General features: G+C 47.0%; 3 protein-coding genes and 1 long non-coding RNA gene across 10 annotated transcripts; 2 read left to right on the top strand and 2 right to left on the bottom strand.

Moving 5' to 3' along the window:
- The first annotated feature begins 648 nt into the window (after nucleotides 1-648).
- LOC120668649 (protein ENHANCED DISEASE RESISTANCE 2-like) lies at nucleotides 649-4,195 on the top strand. Its single transcript, XM_039948391.1, has 3 exons — nucleotides 649-1,168; nucleotides 1,329-1,917; nucleotides 3,785-4,195. Exons 1-3 carry the CDS (start codon nucleotides 791-793, stop codon nucleotides 3,790-3,792), a joined length of 975 nt encoding a protein of 324 aa, XP_039804325.1. The 5' UTR covers nucleotides 649-790; the 3' UTR covers nucleotides 3,793-4,195.
- A 2,033-nt stretch (nucleotides 4,196-6,228) lies between these two features.
- Nucleotides 6,229-9,537, bottom strand: LOC120668651. 3 transcript variants are annotated; one of them, XR_005672516.1, is made up of 3 exons: nucleotides 9,328-9,537; nucleotides 9,105-9,248; nucleotides 6,229-8,652 (listed from the first exon to the last, which is right to left on the bottom strand). It is a non-coding gene; the product is annotated as an uncharacterized LOC120668651 (long non-coding RNA). The 3 variants fall into 3 exon arrangements; XR_005672517.1 differs by having other exon boundaries at nucleotides 9,105-9,212; XR_005672515.1 differs by having other exon boundaries at nucleotides 9,105-9,228; nucleotides 9,328-9,535.
- A 148-nt stretch (nucleotides 9,538-9,685) lies between these two features.
- On the top strand, nucleotides 9,686-12,079 carry LOC120668650. 5 transcript variants are annotated; one of them, XM_039948393.1, is made up of 5 exons: nucleotides 9,686-9,804; nucleotides 10,565-10,592; nucleotides 10,741-10,823; nucleotides 11,171-11,190; nucleotides 11,571-12,079. In XM_039948393.1, the coding sequence occupies exons 1-5, from the start codon at nucleotides 9,737-9,739 to the stop codon at nucleotides 11,711-11,713; spliced, it is 342 nt and encodes a 113-aa protein (XP_039804327.1). In that variant the 5' UTR covers nucleotides 9,686-9,736; the 3' UTR covers nucleotides 11,714-12,079. The 5 variants fall into 5 exon arrangements, 2 of the variants coding, with proteins under 2 accessions (XP_039804327.1, XP_039804326.1); XM_039948392.1 differs by lacking the exon at nucleotides 11,571-12,079 and having other exon boundaries at nucleotides 9,688-9,804; nucleotides 11,171-11,564; XR_005672514.1 differs by lacking the exons at nucleotides 9,686-9,804; nucleotides 10,741-10,823; nucleotides 11,171-11,190; nucleotides 11,571-12,079 and adding an exon at nucleotides 9,832-10,408 and having other exon boundaries at nucleotides 10,565-10,598.
- Nucleotides 12,080-14,465: 2,386 nt separating this feature from the next.
- On the bottom strand, nucleotides 14,466-15,865 carry LOC120670759 (homeobox-leucine zipper protein HOX18-like). The gene is made up of 3 exons (XM_039950903.1): nucleotides 15,233-15,865; nucleotides 14,928-15,007; nucleotides 14,466-14,804 (listed from the first exon to the last, which is right to left on the bottom strand). The coding sequence occupies exons 1-3, from the start codon at nucleotides 15,587-15,589 to the stop codon at nucleotides 14,549-14,551; spliced, it is 693 nt and encodes a 230-aa protein (XP_039806837.1). The 5' UTR covers nucleotides 15,590-15,865; the 3' UTR covers nucleotides 14,466-14,548.

Below are 15,865 nucleotides of genomic sequence, written 5' to 3'. Positions count from 1 at the left end.
CCTTTATGAAAAAAAAAACGGACAAGGAACCCAACTAATCCACCATGTGAGCGAAACTACATGCTACTAGCTTGCTCGGTTAAAAGGGACGGCTGGGACTTTGAGAGAACCATGCAAAACTGCACTTTTAATCCTATGCTAAACTCTCCTTATAATATTGTGGATGGATCATGAAATAAATATGATTATTCAAGGAGAAACATCGTGTTTCACAACATTTGCTCTCACCTTAATCTTTGTGCAATGATATCTCTTATTTTGCGTACTCCCTTCGTCCCAAAATAAATATAATTTTAGGACCAAACACGTAAACCAATGCTAAATGTAAAATTACAAAAATATTTTTTGTTTTTTGTGATGAGTTGTTAGTTGTCTTTTATGGGAATTTTTCGGAATCGCCTTGTCTTTTGTGGTAGATATGTCAAAGTTAGCAAGTTTTTTAGGATAAATTTTGAACTCTATAGTTCCAATTATTTTGGGACCGATGGAGTATTCATTTTTCATCAGGTGAAACCCGAACCGTACTCCGTATCTGCGTATGAGCTGGGCAAGAAACAGATTACAGGGGAGGCGAGGTGCTTAAAAGCAAAGTCACCGCGTGCCTGCCAATATTTTGGTTCTTCCTTTTCCCCTTCCAGAAGACCGAATCCCATTACCAGCCCATCTGCATCATCCCCACTGTTTTATAGGGAGCTCCTCCGAAAGCGAGCTCCTCCATTCGCGGCTTCGCGCAAAGCCCACCCCACAAAATCTCTCTCCCCAAACTGCCCCTCGCCGGCGCCCGGCGGCGATGTGCCCGACCGAGCCCGATCGCGCCAATAAGGCCGCCGCCGGCTCCGGCGACCGGAGCTGGCGGGAGGAGGCCGCGGCTGCCGGCTCGCTGCGCCAGGTCGACCTCGACCGCGGCACCAACGGCTGGGCCTCGCCGCCGGGGGACCTCTTCCACCTGCGCGCGCGGGGCTACTTCTCCGGCGGCGGCGGCAAGCGCGGCAAGGCGCCGTCCGCCGCGGAGTGGCTGCTCCGCCCCGCCGGCGTCGACTGGCTCCGCTCCCACGCGCGGCTCGACCACGTGCTCGCCCGCGACGACAACCCCGTCGCCGCCGCCTTCCGACGCGCGCGCCTCAGGAAGGACCCCACCGCGCACTTCCTCCTCGCCGTTAATCTCCAGGTCTGCGCTGCGATCCCCCCGCACCCGCACCCGCACCCGATCGATCGCATCTAGGCAGCTGGGGCGTCGTCAAACCCGAAAGGAGAGAGAGAGAGAGAGAGAAGAAAAAGATTCGATTTTTATTTTTTGTTGCGAGTTGTGACGCGTGCTACTCTTCCAGGTGCCGGGCCGGCCGGACGCGTACAGCGCGGTGTTCTACTTCGCGGCGGAGGCGCCCATCCCGCCGGACTCGCTGCTCGGCCGCTTCGTCCACGGCGACGACGCCTACCGCAACGCGCGCTTCAAGATCGCCAACCGCATCGTCAAGGGCCCCTGGATCGTCCGCGCCACCGTCGGCAACTACGCCGCGTGCCTCCTCGGCCGCGCGCTCACCTGCCGCTACCACAAGGGCGACGACTACCTCGAGATCGACGTCGACATCGGCAGCTCGGCCATCGCCAGCGCCATCCTGCACCTCGCGCTTGGCGCCGTCACGGCGGTTACCATTGACATGGGGTTCCTCGTCGAGTCCCAGTCCGAGGAGGAGCTGCCTGAGAGGCTATTCGGTGCCGTGCGCATCGCGCAGATGGAGATGAGCGCGGCAAAGTACGTTGAGCTGCCACCCGATGAGGCGATGCCTGAGACGGCCGGCAGGGCTGGGGCGGGGTTCAGGGTCAGCTCGGCCAAGGTAGTCAATCATAGCCGCCAACAAGAACACGCCGGCGGCAAGGCCGGCAGGTCGATGAGTCTCCCAGAGCGAGAGAGGGGAGGTGAGGACTGAATTCTTCATGCTATCCCTATTATCTTCACATTATTGATAAATACAGCAATGCCATTATTAGTTTTCTTACAATTATTCAGAGACCGCGAATTTTTAGTGTTGAATTAGAATAAAAGATGCAATTATTTGTGCTAGAATATGCCAGCTCGTGATGACAAGTACTTGTTTATGCAGCACATGGTCACATGCTCATCTTTAGTTAGGTATGTCACTAAGTGATATCTGAGGGTGGGCTGGATTATATTGTTAAGTGTAGGCAGTTTGAGTCTTAGAAGGCATGAGAATGGCCGTTTTTAGTCTTCACTCTTCAACGCATCCTTGATTTCTTTGAGTTATTTAGTGAACAGGCTTCGTATGCGAGTAATTTTTTTGTTTAGTGAACAGGCTTTGTATGCGAGCAATTTTTTTTTGGGGGGGGGGGTGTTGATTATTTCGTTTGGTACTGTGATGACAAGGACCATTGCTTCTGTCATCACTTATGTGAAGTGTGGTCTAGAGATCTGATGCTGCGAGCTAATAATTAGTACGGCCATTGGCAAAAACAAAGGGCCGAGTTTGTCTTGATGCGACTTTTTTTAATGACGTCTAAGATTGTGAAATCAGATGACAATACCAATCTCTATCAAGATAATCTCATGCTTCTTCTTGTTAGTATATGGTACTGCACCCACTTTGTACCCACAGTTTCAGAACATGCAAAGGTTGTAAATTTGGGTACTTTTCAAGTGTATGCAACCATAGTTCCTCTCCGGAAGTTCTTTACTTGTTTAGTCTGTGGTGCCTGTATAGAGCAAACACTGTAGTAGGTGAAAGAGAAGATAAAAATGTAAACAGTGAAATTCAGTCAATTTTCTCCACATTGGGCACTTCTGCCAGGTTACATGGGAGTAAATGGGAAGGTGGGCATTTGCCGTTTGCTGCCCCGGCCCCCATTATGCTCACAATAATGTCTTTTAAAATCTAGCTGTTTTCTGTACCTACTCTGGTCACGGATTGATGTGGTCCATGTTGGGCATGATCAGTATCTTGGGAAAGCATGTTGCTTCCCTTGTTAAGGACGGGAGGGTTGGTGCTGGGTTAAAAACCTTTCTCGAACAAGATTGACTTGATGGTTCCTTTGCTTGCATGTGTAGTTGTTTACTTGCTTGCAGGGAGACATGGGCATGTGCCTGATACATGATTGATAGCGACATACATTTAGGACCAGCGTTTCATTTAGGTGGGTTGCTAAGCAACCTTTTGGTACTGTCTTGATAGTTTGATGCATTTTACTAGTGGGTTAGCTAACATTCTAGAACAGTAACATTGGGGTCAAGGATGATATAGTTTGTTTCTTGGTTGAAGTGAACTACATGTTGCTTTTTGGTGGTCCGGAAGTTCATTGTTTTGGACAAGAGAACGTGATTTCTGTCAGTGCCTTCATGTGTATGGCATGTAGGGCTTATAAATGAGACCATAAGCAAAGCAATTCGGTAACCTTTTAGCATATTATTTGAAAGTACATAAGAAATTGAAGAAGTTTTTGAAACACAAAACCAGACATTTCGAATCTAGTCACATTATATTTCCCATTTAGATGAGTTATGCATATATTCGCATTTGGAAAAGGTCTGGGATTTTCAGTTTTGGCGTGCGCTTATTCTACCCGACCACTCAAACACTACTCTTCAGGCTGCATTTTTTAGACGAAAACTTCAGCCAGCAATCCAGCATTTGTGTTACCGTGTTCTGTTCTTATTTAAAGAGGCACCCTACATTTATACACACAGGGTTACAAATTTACAATGCCATGCTCTAGTATATTCAAGATAAACCACTGGCAAACCAAGTGACGTTTCTGATTTCATCTTTTCCAGGAAAATAGGCGCAAAGGATGCTGGTGCGGTGCCGAAATCATCCATCAGCTGGAGGAAGATGGGCTAGAGCCGGAGGAGGACGAGTGCCGGGCAGAGGGTAACACAACTACACGAGGCATAAAACGGGAGGAAAATTAAAGCTGGTGCCACGACCACGAATATGGATGGATGGATCCCTTCATAAAGTCGATTCGAGTTCATTTGGTTGTGATGAGAAACCTAAGCCAAGCCCTGATGGATGATGCTGAGAAATCAAAGTTAGTACTAGTATAAATATTAATCCTCTGTGCGTTTCCTAATATAACATAATCATGGCGCCCGGCTTTGTTCTTGGGCCGCTGCCAGCCACATCTCTGGTCTCTCTGCTGTCTGTCTGTCTCTGCTTGGTGTTGGTGGAAATATCTGGCCTGATGTTGCCTGCTCGGCCGTGACCGTGACGGCCCTCCTCCGTCCCCCCTTGTTCAGGAAGCTGTCGCGATTCAGTTGCTCAGTTTCTGTATCTGGACTAGCTAGCTGCTGTAAGCTGCAATCTGCCAATCTGCATAGACATTGGCAGAGCTGCTGCTGCTGCTGCTGCTCCGTGTTCCTTCTCTGAATCCCACCCAGTGCTGTAGGAGTTAGGACAGCACTAGCTCATGTCGACGCAGAAAAAAGGAAAAGGGTGAAGAATCTCACGCACGCACGCAGACCAGATCAGTCCGGACTCCGGAGGACGACGGACCTTGGTTGGCTGGTTGGGTCCTCTTGCGGCAAGGAAAGGCACATCCTGACTCTGCAAAGAGCCGAGGAGGTCAGGTCACAGCGCGGGGTGGTGCGATGTGACGCCTCCGTGTGCCTTTTGTTTTGCAGGCGCAGCGTCTCGTCAGGATCCGCGAAAGCAAAGCAGAGGTGCCGCGCCCGCGTGCGTGGGGTGAGCGCCTGCATCTGCATGCTCCCGTCAACTCATTCGTCCGTGATGGCGATTAAAGATGGCGAGAGATCCGGCGCGCAGATCACAGTCAGACCCGTGTCACCGAGCACAACGTCTCGAATGGTCCCTCATGTCCGGCGCCACGCAGCACTGGCGGCAGTGCAGTGCTGTGTCACCTGACAAATTCCTTGGACGAAGGTACTGCGGTTAGGTTGGAGATGAGATGCAAGCATGGTGGCCTGACGGGCGGGCATGGCGACTGGTAATTCTGTAGATATGGATCGTGCAGATCGGAGTGCACCGTGCTGTCCTGGCTCGCTGGGGCGGAAAGGATCGCGCGCGGACAGGTTGGTTGGGTGGTGGACTGGTGGTTCTGTGGGCAGCGCGGCGGCGGGGTCCGGCTGCCGCATCGAGTGCGTCGTCGTCGTCCGCGTTTGCGGCGTCCACATGACAACGATGTTTCGCCAGCAAAGGAAACCAAGGGAACATGTACAGCGAGCGATTTTCTCTGCCAAACAAGCGATCGTTGCGTCTAAGAGTGTGGTGCCTCCCGCCGGCGATTTCTGCGGTCTTCCTTGCTGCCGATGGCCTTTTGGGCTGTCGTGCGGTAGGTAAGACCATGGATCTGCGCCTGGCGGACGGATGCAGTCCTAGTTCTTTAGGTTGTCTAGGTTCCAGTGTCCTGTTCGTGCCGACGAGGCGACGGCGGCGGCGCGGAAGAGGAATAAGTCCTTCCTGGCTCTACCTCGCCTCGATGTCACTCCGCTCCGGTGCCATCGAAGGGCCTGTGGAGGTGGGGCTTTTGGTGTGCAGCCCCTGTACTGGAGTTCTTCAACGGTGGCACGAATTTGTGGTGCGTCTTTGTGCCTTCCGTTATTTTGCTTCGAGGAATCAGGGCATGCTGGAGGTCATGCGGAAGATGGGTGGCCGGATCGAGCTCCAGCATCCCTCGGCGGCGACAGTCGTCGATGGCGAGTGCAGTTCCGGATCCGGGAAGCTTGGGGCGCGGCCCCGGTCGATGGACGACCGCCGAAGACTTCATCTACTGCGACTCCTCTCAAAGCCAGTGTGCGGTGGAGCTTCTCCAGATCTACGGCGGCTCGGGGGTCTTCATCGACGGCAGTGACCGGCAGCGGCGATCTCCGGCTCGGGGGTCTTTTAGGGGCTCCTTTGCAGTTTGGTCGGTGCAGCTGTCCCTGTATCCTTGTAGTACGTTGTATGTGTCTATATATGTTTTTCTTATGGATCTGTCTCGGCGTCAGTCGATTGAGATTTCGTAATCTATCAATCACCTACTATGCAAGCCATTGATTACCCATCCAACGGCTCCACATGTTGCCCCAATTAACTATAGGTTGGTGTTATCCGGCCTGCAATGATATTTTTACGCAAACCGTTAAGAGGGTTGCAGACCCGTTTGGGTCTGGGACCAGTTAAGACGGTTGTTAATGTTCACTGCCTAGCAACCGGCACTTCAGCCCAGTAACATCCTTCTGTGTTTTGTTTCTTTCCAACCACATAAACAAAAATCCTAACTACTAAAAAAAGTTATATGCAAGATTTTTCCCTGAAACTAAAGTTATAGTCCAAAAAAAAGTTACATCTAACCGTTAGAAAGTTACAAAGTACATGTAAGATTTTCTTACATTTCCAAGAGTGGGCTCATGCCCATTCCCAAAAAAAAAAATTCTAAAGATAAAGTTATAGGCAAGATTTTGCCCTGAAACTAAGTTACAATACGAAAACAAAAAGGTTACATGTAATATTTTCTTACATTTTCAGGAGTGGGCTCATGACCATTCTTCAGCATCCCATCTAAGACACCATTCTTTAGCATTCTGAACCAGCACTTCCCACCACATGATTAATAAGAAAAAAAGATTCCAAAATAAGCCACAAAACCCCTAGAACGGCGCATACAACTATTGACGGTGCCAAAATTTTACAAACCAGCTAATGGCCTTACTGCCCATATAAGATTCTCATCCATACTATGCTCATATTTTATTAAGCAAATAACATGGCTCTATGATCTCATCTCAAAAAATACATAGTAATTTTCCATACAACATTAATATTTACTGTTTCATAAAATAAAAAGCATGGTGCTATGATCTCGTCTCAACAAATTAAAAAAGATACAATGAGGGACAATATTAAACTATCAAAAAAGAAAACTTTTAATTGAAACTATTAATGAAATACAGAAAAATGGTTGGAAAAAGTTATATAACGATGTAACATTGAAAAAAGTTCTCATAATTATGTATAACTTCCATCAGAATCAAAGTTTAAGCAGCTGGAGGGTGCCACTCATATTGAAACTATCAAAGAAATATATACAACATAAAAGATTTTCCACTCATATTGACAAGAAAAAACAAAAAAAAAACACATTAAGCAGCTGGAGGGTACCACAATGCTCGCAGGCTACAACATTCAGAATTTATCTAGCCTGGAGGTGGAGCCCCAAGACACCATGAAAAGAGCAGCACGTATCATATATTATTTTTGCAGACAAATCGAGGACATAGAAAAAGAAAAGCACCTGCTCTGCAGAAAAAGAGGAAAAGGGACACATGTAGTAGGATGTAATTTGAGAGGGTGAATAGTATATTTACAAGGGTATGGTAATATTACTAGCTAATCAGCTACACATTGTGGAACATATCCTGAAATTTTTAGAAAAAAAGTATGCATTTTTTCAGGTTGATACACCCTACCATATTGAACAGAACATGTGCACATATCCAGCTGCACGACATGTAAAAAAGTTTAGAGCAATGATAATTTGAGGTGCCTGAAGTAGGCATGTGCTGTCAGATCTGGACAGGACAAGGACAATTAGCAAATGGTAAGATAATAGCAAATAATACATGCACATTGACAGCTCGTTACAGATCAATTTAGCTTATCTCAAATATCCAAGTTAGTACATACTGAAAAAAGAAATAAAGTGGTAGGAAAACAGGCGACAAGACATCAGGAACACAAAGGGCAAAAAAGAGGCATCAACAAAAAAAGATGGTGATTAAAGATCAAGAACACCATGTTGGAGAAGACAACATAGAGATCGCCACATTAGTGGCCATCTTTGGTGATCATTGGTCTTCCAACTCAAAAGACCCACCAACAGAGAACATATGAATGGTTCTGAGAAACACACCACAATAGTTGTACAAGAGCAATGAGTGCAAAAAAAGAGGTGAACAGAGAGATGACCACGGATTCTCAGTGCTCGTTCGCCTCCAACTTCAAAAAGCCAAAACAGCAGCACCAGACACAAGGAAGCAACTCCAAACAAATTAGAAGCTAAATCACGACCTAGAATATACCTTAGGTCGAATTATTCAACACAAATGCATATTTTTAACTTCAAGATAAATAAACAAAGGGAAACAATGCAAATATCGAAATCAAAATCACGACCTTCAGACTAACAATATAATGTTGTTTGGTGGAACTATGTTGTTTGTGTATGCCATTTATTTTTAGGGTCACCTTAGGAACCTACTTTGTGTATGTAGTCTTGTGGAGCACTGGTATGTGAGAATTTTAAAAAAAGTCTAGGTTATTTCACAGCCTATCAATAAGCCTATGTAGTAAATAACTAATTTTTTGCAAGCTAAAAAAATTACCCAATTAGCGAAAGCATAAAACATTCAGTCTGTTTGGTGGATTAGCTCTCCCCATGGGAGTCAAAAAAGGAGCACAGCACACATAACACACCCACTATACATGGCCAATTTGCTTTCCACACAAAGTGAACCACTGCAGGATCAAATAATTCAGACTTTCAGAGTTTTCCAGATTAACAAAGCACATAACTCAACACATGGTTGTTCTAACCAAAACTGCAGGACAAATCAATGGAGCAAACATACCTTGCCCCTAAACCCCCAGAGCACGCCATTCTTGATCTCCCTGTAAGGGAGCGAGTTCAACGGGAGCTTGTCGCCTGCAACAACACCACACACATGTTAGCGCATCGATCAGATAGCCAATACTTTTGGCAAATCACAACACATAGGCGGCATCAATGATGATAGCACATAAGTTGAGATTCATTGTTGTGCTTCCAGACCATATTTGCTGCAAAAATTTTCAATAATTTGCTGATAAATGTTACAGTTGCCTGCAACAAAACACATAAATGTGATAAAATTGCAAAAGTGCTAGCGGTGTAAAAATTGATACAAAATAAATAATAAGTTTGATTCAAGACATAAATCATTCTACATACTTTCTTCAACCTGAGAACAGCTAGATAGCTCACCCCAGGCACAAAATGGTACACTAGTAGATGAAAATCCCCAAATGAAACCTAAGCACACTATAAAATTGAATCTAACTGACCCACAAATGAACTAGACTCGAGCAAATGTGGCACAAATAGGCCAGGGATCTGACCTCTATCCCCACAGATGCCGCAGGGCGTTGGAGCAGACATTGCTGCGACGGGGAAATGTCAGAGGGCCTAGCTAACGCCACCTCCTCACCGTCGCCATCATGGACACCCTAACATAATCAAACCCTAGAAGACAAATGAATTGCCTCCAAGCGATTGTGCAGTCGCTGTCAAGGGAGGTGGAAAAGGAGAGTGGATCAAAAAAGAGCCTGAGCTGTCGAGTACCTGGATGGGGGACGGAGGCAGGGAGGAACGCTCGGAGCAGAGGAAATCGGCACGGCGGCGGGCGGCAGCAGCGGAAGGACCCGGGAGCCACGCTCGCTGAGGGAAATGGCGAGGACAAATGAGAAGAGAAGAACGGGACTGGACAGGGAGTGGCCGGGGCTCGGGTGACTTGTGACACAGTAAACGGGCATGAAAAATAGTGATCGCGCGGAACCAGATGACCTATTAAGATATGAGGCGTCCTCCCGTTGATCGTTAAACACACGTTCAAGAGCGTCGATTGATGGATAAGCAATATATCAATCGACTGACAAGGAGCAAATCTGTTTTCTTATCCAGTAATACAGGTACGTTTTATCACAAACAAGCGATCGTTGGATCGACCAGCACTGCAGCAGCGCAGCGGCGGATGACGCCTGGAACGGGCTTCGCCGTCCTCCGGCCGCCTCAGCCGCGGCGGCGGCTGCTGGCCTGCGGGTAGGTCGTCTCGTTCCCGGACCTTGGCCGCTGCGTCAGGCGTGAGCGTCGACGCGGCGTCCTCAGAGCCCAAGGGCCGGTGCTCGTCGTTGTCGTCGGCAGGTTGCGTCCTGCACGCCATGCTGCGCGCCGCACGCTGCCGCGCGAGGTCCACGTGGAGCTCGCCGTCGAGGTACTAGCTCGCACAAGGGAAAGCCCCGGGGCCTGGTGGTGTCCTTGCCCGTGGCCATGTGGAGGGACACAACAAACTCTCTCTTTGGTGGTGTCCTAGAAATAGAATAGTCAGAGTCAACAAACAGCTCTCCACCATTCGTCTCCCTTCCCGGCCACGGCCGGGTTCCAACTACAAACTCCCGCGAGCGGCTCGGCGCCTCGCGCCGCGCTTCGTGGGTTGGGGTTCTACGCTTCGTGGCAGGGATAACAGGCGGCAGCGGCAGCCAGCGGCGACAGCACCGGAGGATTAGGAGCCGATCTGTAAAGGGAAGAGAGCGGGACTGCGGGAGCCGGGAGCCAACCAGCCAGGGAGCACATTGCAAAATTCCAGTCCACTACAGGGGATATATGCAAATAATCGGATCACGATTAATCACGATCTAATGATGGGGTAAATGAAACAATTTGGGTCGCGTCATGGGGTTATTTGCAGTTTTATTCCGGGTCGGCGAGGTGGCTCCTGCGACTGCGAGCCCCAGCCCCCCATTCGTCTCTCGCTGGTGGCAAACAGAAACTGACCAAGACATCTGTTTCTTCGCTATTGCAGGTTGACCATGAGCTCATATTCAATTCAGTTCGGCTGATCTTCTCCTCTCCAGCGCTACAATAATTTCTTCTCACACCACTCCAGCCACCAGCTCCAGCTCCAGCCAGCCCAACAGTATTTTTCTCTCACCCTATTCCAGCTCCAGCCTCTAGCTCCAGCCTGCCGAATGCGGTGAGTTTGGAATCAGCTCTCCATTCTTCGCACAGGTGACCGTGAAGCCTACGGTAGTTCTTCCTGGATGCTATGATTGCAGTAGAAGGTATAGTGTTTTGCTTTGTTCCCTTGATCTTTAATTATGGGTAATGCAGAAAAGTTGAAACTTGACCTTGTCCAATCCAACAGATCTACTATATGTGGCATCAATGCATGATGAGAGTCCTAGTGACTAGGCCTCCTGGAAAGTGTTTAGTTGAATGCCTCCGTGGGTCTCTCTCTCATACATTAGACTCACCTTATAGTGAGCTCCCAGACAGTTTATAACGCTGAAATAAGACAAGGAAGTAGAAAAAACAAGCAAGAAGTTACGAGTCTTCTTGATCATAAAAGGGTATATATGATCATTATAGATTTGTAGTAATTGGTGACAGTGGCATCTCCATATTGCAGGTTGGACTCCTTGCAAGCAGGTAGAACCAACTGCTTTTGTTTCCTTAAACTTTGTATTTCTGCGGTGTTAGAAATTATCTGCATAGGCGAGGGACTAAGCAGGTGCTTGATAAACAAAGTGTGCTTACCTGCGGACTTCTTAGTCAAGGGGATGTTTGGCAGGAGTAGTAATGGACTAATGGTAGTGATAAGGGTGCTCATCTGAGGACATAACAAACTAGGACGATAGGCGCGCTTCGCCGCGCCTGCCCGTGCTGTGTGCCAATACTTTTGACGGGAGTGTTTACACTGTTGTTTCATTTGTTGTTTGCTTCACCTATTTGGTGTTTTACAGAGGATCATTTTATAATTCAATAAATTTTGATTGAACGGTCACTGTTTGAATCGGCGAGGGTTGTAGGGGCACGTGCGAGAAGCAGTGGGCCGGCGGCGGGACATGTGAGCGTCCCGAGCGAGATGGGAGACGGCCATGCATGGGAGGTAACAGCATCGGTGTTGGAGGCGATTTGTTTCGCAGGCACTGACGACGCGCCGGCTTGTTGATGGGCCCACTTGTGGGACGCCGTTTTTGAATGAGCTGAAGCACGCCACGCCACCACTCCATGCGTGTAAAGAAAACGCAAGCACTGTGACAGTCAGGTGGCAATCTTCCATTCGTGAGTAGCAGTAAACAGGAGCAGAGGCTCCCCTAGACCTTGAAATTTTTCAGCGATATAGATTTACATATAAAAGACACTTCTGATTTTGGAGTGTGGAATGACTGTTTAGTATATTGAGATTGGTGCTTGACTTAGAACTAGAAAAATGCTGGGCCGTTTGGCGCCCTCTGAGAGGCCCGTCACGGACGTATAGATTCATGTATATAAAATTTTATTGCGGGCTCGATCAAATTTGATTTGGGTTCTTAAATGTATGTGTGTGAGGTGCGGACCGTTGAAATATATCTATCGTTCATGGGTTCGTAGCGAGAAAGCTTATTTGTGGCAGTCATCATAGATATCAATACTGTGATATATGCAGTATGTAAATGTTCGAGGCGATTCAATCCATCACCGATGCACGAGTTTTCTATGAATTTGGGATTTGTTAAGTGCAGATTGATTTTGCCAAAGTTCAGGGAGTTTTTAATAAAATTGCAGTCATTTAGAGGGTCTTTTTTATTTTACCAAAGTTCGGGGAATTTTTCATAAATTTTTTGTCAATAGAGTGTGTGTCGATCACGTTAAAGTTCAAGGGGTATTTTGTAAAATTAACATTCACAAAGTCCAGGAGACTCTTTTATAAAATTGCCATACATGGGCTGTGGGTTAATTTCACCAAAATTTGAGAGAGTTTTTTTTGCAAAACTTATGTCCCCGACTGTTCCTGCGTCGGGTCGGCCAATCCAGGAATTCTGACCTACGTGGATACCTCCTGGTGCAGAGAAATGCACCAAATTGAGTTATAAGACATGCACATATTTAGATCTTAAGAGTCCTCTGCATTTTATTTGATGGATCATTTCATTTCGCTTAAATTTGTCAACTTGAATAGTAATTTCAATTATATGATTATATCTGACTTTGTATGTATGCTGGTTACATTTGTATTGCTTCATGCCATGTGGGCATGCCCTCTCCGTGTACTCCAATTCTTGAGATCTCAATGAAAATGAAACACAATGATTTCATATTCTCGATGTCCCTAAATAATTTCAATTTGATTCAATATTAAGTGACTATAACAGACGTTGAATTCAGACAAGCCAAATTGGGCCATGCAGAACAACCAGTGGATTCAGTTATTCAGAATTTAAGACGAGCCAAATTTATCATTCTATTGAGTTACATGCACCGACTAATTTAACCTAAAAACCTTAAGCTGATGAGGAGCCACACAAACTCCACATACCTAACCCTACGTGGATTGGAAATGGATACCGTGTTCATGCCCATTCGTTTTTGTTCCATTTTCATCGGTGGTCGCTGTCAGTTCGCCGAGACATTTTCAGAATCTAAAGTATCCCCACAGTAACACATCTGTTACTGTCATCCGTTCTACCAAATTGTTTTCAACCCTTCTTCTGAAACTACGGTATAATTTTACTGAGGTCCACAAACTATGCAAGTAAAAATTTACAGCAGCTTCAGATATGGGGCAGCAACCTTATGCACAGGGTCATGCTTGTAGTAGGGCGTGTACCCACTTAAGCCTAAACTAGGCTTTCTTGTAGTCCCTCCGTTCCAAACTCTAGATTACGTAGTAAAAAAATTATATATCTAGATTTTGCTAAAATTTGCTAAAACAATCTACAATTTAAAGTGGAGGGAGTACATGAAAAGTTTATATAGCTGGAAGGCTGAAAGAAATGGTCGTACAGCTGGAACTAAGTTTATACACCATGAATAAACTTTATGAATATAGGCTTGTGTTTATTATTTAATCTGGTGGGCTTCCTGTTATGGGCCACATTTTGCTGGACTCATGGGCCAACTTTAAACTTAGGTAATGATGTCTGTGGGAGGCGGTTGGGGGAGGACTGGGAAGACCAGTAGATTTTTTGTTAGATACGGTGGTCAGGGCACCAATCAATGCAATGCAAGCAGCCAGTCAGAAGTGCTGCGATTTCCTCGTGTTTTTTTCTGATCATTTTCGTCACCATGCATGGTTGATCCCCTCAAAAGAAACCAGTGTAGGTGGTGGACAGCAAAAACTGGCTGCTGCTTACCAAACATACAAACAGGTAATAACAGTTGACTCGTGAGGGGTAACCGTACTTGACAAGTACACACAGGAAATATCTCTCAGCACAAGTAACAAGGACATAACAAAGACGACGGCGATACGGACAAACATAATAAATACAAGAAATCAAAAATTGCTACAAGTAATATATGTAGTGTTGCTATGTACAATGAAACATAGCAAACATAACAAATGAAGAAGAAATTGGTGTGGTGTGTGGCTACATTTGCTGGTGCTACATGATCTTTGAGTTTATCCTAAACTCAAATCAGTTCATGACTGATCATATTGCAACTACTATATTTTTATCACCTCTCTATAGCACAAACACAAAGCCTGCATGCATGTTGCAACAGCTTGCAGAATTTTCTTTTTTCTTTTTGAAAGAGCATGCAAGCATGCAGAATTTTGCAGACCACCAGCATTCCTAAAGCTAGCTATACTGTGTGTAACTGTAAGGCCACCAAAGTTATTGGCATGCATGCATGAACGCTTTATCTACACAAACTCACATGAAACCTCGAAATTTAACCATCTCATCAAACCAAGATGAAGCATATATATATATATATATATATATATATATATATATATATATATATATATATATATATATATATATATATATATACTAGGCTTCGTCCTCGATCTCGCTCAGGAGGAATAGCTGCCGCTGGAGCTCTTGCTTGTCTCGCCGCCGCTCGTCGTCAGGGTGACCTTGTCGCAGGACGGGCATATGGTGGCCTTCGCCGGCGGGGCCCCCCGCCGCGGGAGCTGCACGTAGAGCCCGGCCGCCGCCGACCGCTGCAGCTGCGCGAGCTCGTGCTTCAGCCGCTGGTTCTCGCCGGTGAGGCTCTCGCAGCACCGCTTCAGGATCTCGCAGTCCACCTCCGTCTGCTTCAACTTTGTTCTGGAAGATTTGCACAACACACGATCGCAGGTTCAGAGCATGCACGTGTTAGAAATGCCAAAAAAAAAAGTAAAGATATCAGCAGCAGATGCAGCTTGTCCTTGTGTATATGCTGGCACACACCTTGCTCTCCTGTTTTGGAACCACACTTCTACCTGTCTCGCGCTTAGATTCACCTGGTGCGCGAGCTCGTGCTTCTGAGCCTGCCAAACGCCAAACAATAATCTTAGAGACCTGAAGAAGATAGTTCTTACATGCATGAGGATTTCGACAGAAAACGAACATCTATCCATGCTGCATCAAGAGATGAGATGTTCTACAGACACTTGTTCATGTTCATGCCACTAGCTAGAGTAAGTGAGTAACCTCACACATGTTGATGCCACTAAAGTAGCAGATGATACGAGGTAGATAGAGCACATGCTTACGTGGGAAAGTATGTTGTGGGCGCGGAAGGTGTCCTCGAGCAGGGTCGACTGCTCCTTGGTGAGCCGGAGCTTCTTCCTCGCGCCTGCGCCGCCGTCGTCGCTCGGGCTCGGCTCGAGAGACCGGCGGCCGACGCCGTCGTCATCGGTGATCTTCAACCTCTTCCGAGCACCCTTCTCTGCCTTGGTGCTGCCCACCGCAGCTTCTTCTTCCTTGACGCTCTGCTGCGGGAACAGCAAGTCGAGCCGCACCGCCGACCTCCGCTCGCCGTGGCTCCGCTTCAGATCGCCGCCGCCTATCCCTAGGCCGAGCCATGATTTCCCGAAATCCTCGGCCTCCATGGCACTAGCGCTATACATGGCGGGTGTCCAATCGAGAGTCAGTTCGTCACTGCACAGAGACCTAGCTGCTAGCTAGCAACGCCCTAGCCTAGTATAGATCACTCCGATGAAGAGGAAGAAGAGGCCGGTTCGCAATGGAGATCGAGGAGGAGAAGGTAAGGATTAGGGAGTAGTATAGTGAGTAGCCGGCGTATGAAGGTTTGGCGTTGCTTTATAGGTGTAGACAGGCGACTACATACTGTTCATGCCCGGGAAACAATATAATGGCAGGACAAGGTCAGTTTCGTGTGCGAA

The sequence above is a fragment of the Panicum virgatum genome, chromosome 4N, assembly GCF_016808335.1.
Source record: "Panicum virgatum strain AP13 chromosome 4N, P.virgatum_v5, whole genome shotgun sequence".
Taxonomy (NCBI): domain Eukaryota; kingdom Viridiplantae; phylum Streptophyta; class Magnoliopsida; order Poales; family Poaceae; genus Panicum; species Panicum virgatum.
This window is presented reverse-complemented; position numbering and strand designations above follow the sequence as displayed.

What these genes read in the sequence shown, in the direction of transcription:
- LOC120670759 (XM_039950903.1), bottom strand. Translation starts at nt 15,589, where the DNA reads ATGTATAGCGCTAGTGCCATGGAGGCCGAGGATTTCGGGAAATCATGG. An exon ending in CCCACAACATACTTTCCCAC is followed by an intron (nt 15,008 to 15,232) that starts GTAAGCATGTGC and finishes GGCGTTTGGCAG; the next exon opens with GCTCAGAAGCACGAGCTCGC. An exon ending in TTCCAAAACAGGAGAGCAAG is followed by an intron (nt 14,805 to 14,927) that starts GTGTGTGCCAGC and finishes CAAATCTTCCAG; the next exon opens with AACAAAGTTGAAGCAGACGG.
- LOC120668650 (XM_039948392.1), top strand. Translation starts at nt 9,737, where the DNA reads ATGACGCCTGGAACGGGCTTCGCCGTCCTCCGGCCGCCTCAGCCGCGG. An exon ending in CGGCGGCTGCTGGCCTGCGG is followed by an intron (nt 9,805 to 10,564) that starts GTAGGTCGTCTC and finishes TCGCTATTGCAG; the next exon opens with GTTGACCATGAGCTCATATT. An exon ending in TGCTATGATTGCAGTAGAAG is followed by an intron (nt 10,824 to 11,170) that starts GTATAGTGTTTT and finishes TCCATATTGCAG; the next exon opens with GTTGGACTCCTTGCAAGCAG.
- LOC120668649 (XM_039948391.1), top strand. Translation starts at nt 791, where the DNA reads ATGTGCCCGACCGAGCCCGATCGCGCCAATAAGGCCGCCGCCGGCTCC. An exon ending in TCCTCGCCGTTAATCTCCAG is followed by an intron (nt 1,169 to 1,328) that starts GTCTGCGCTGCG and finishes CTACTCTTCCAG; the next exon opens with GTGCCGGGCCGGCCGGACGC.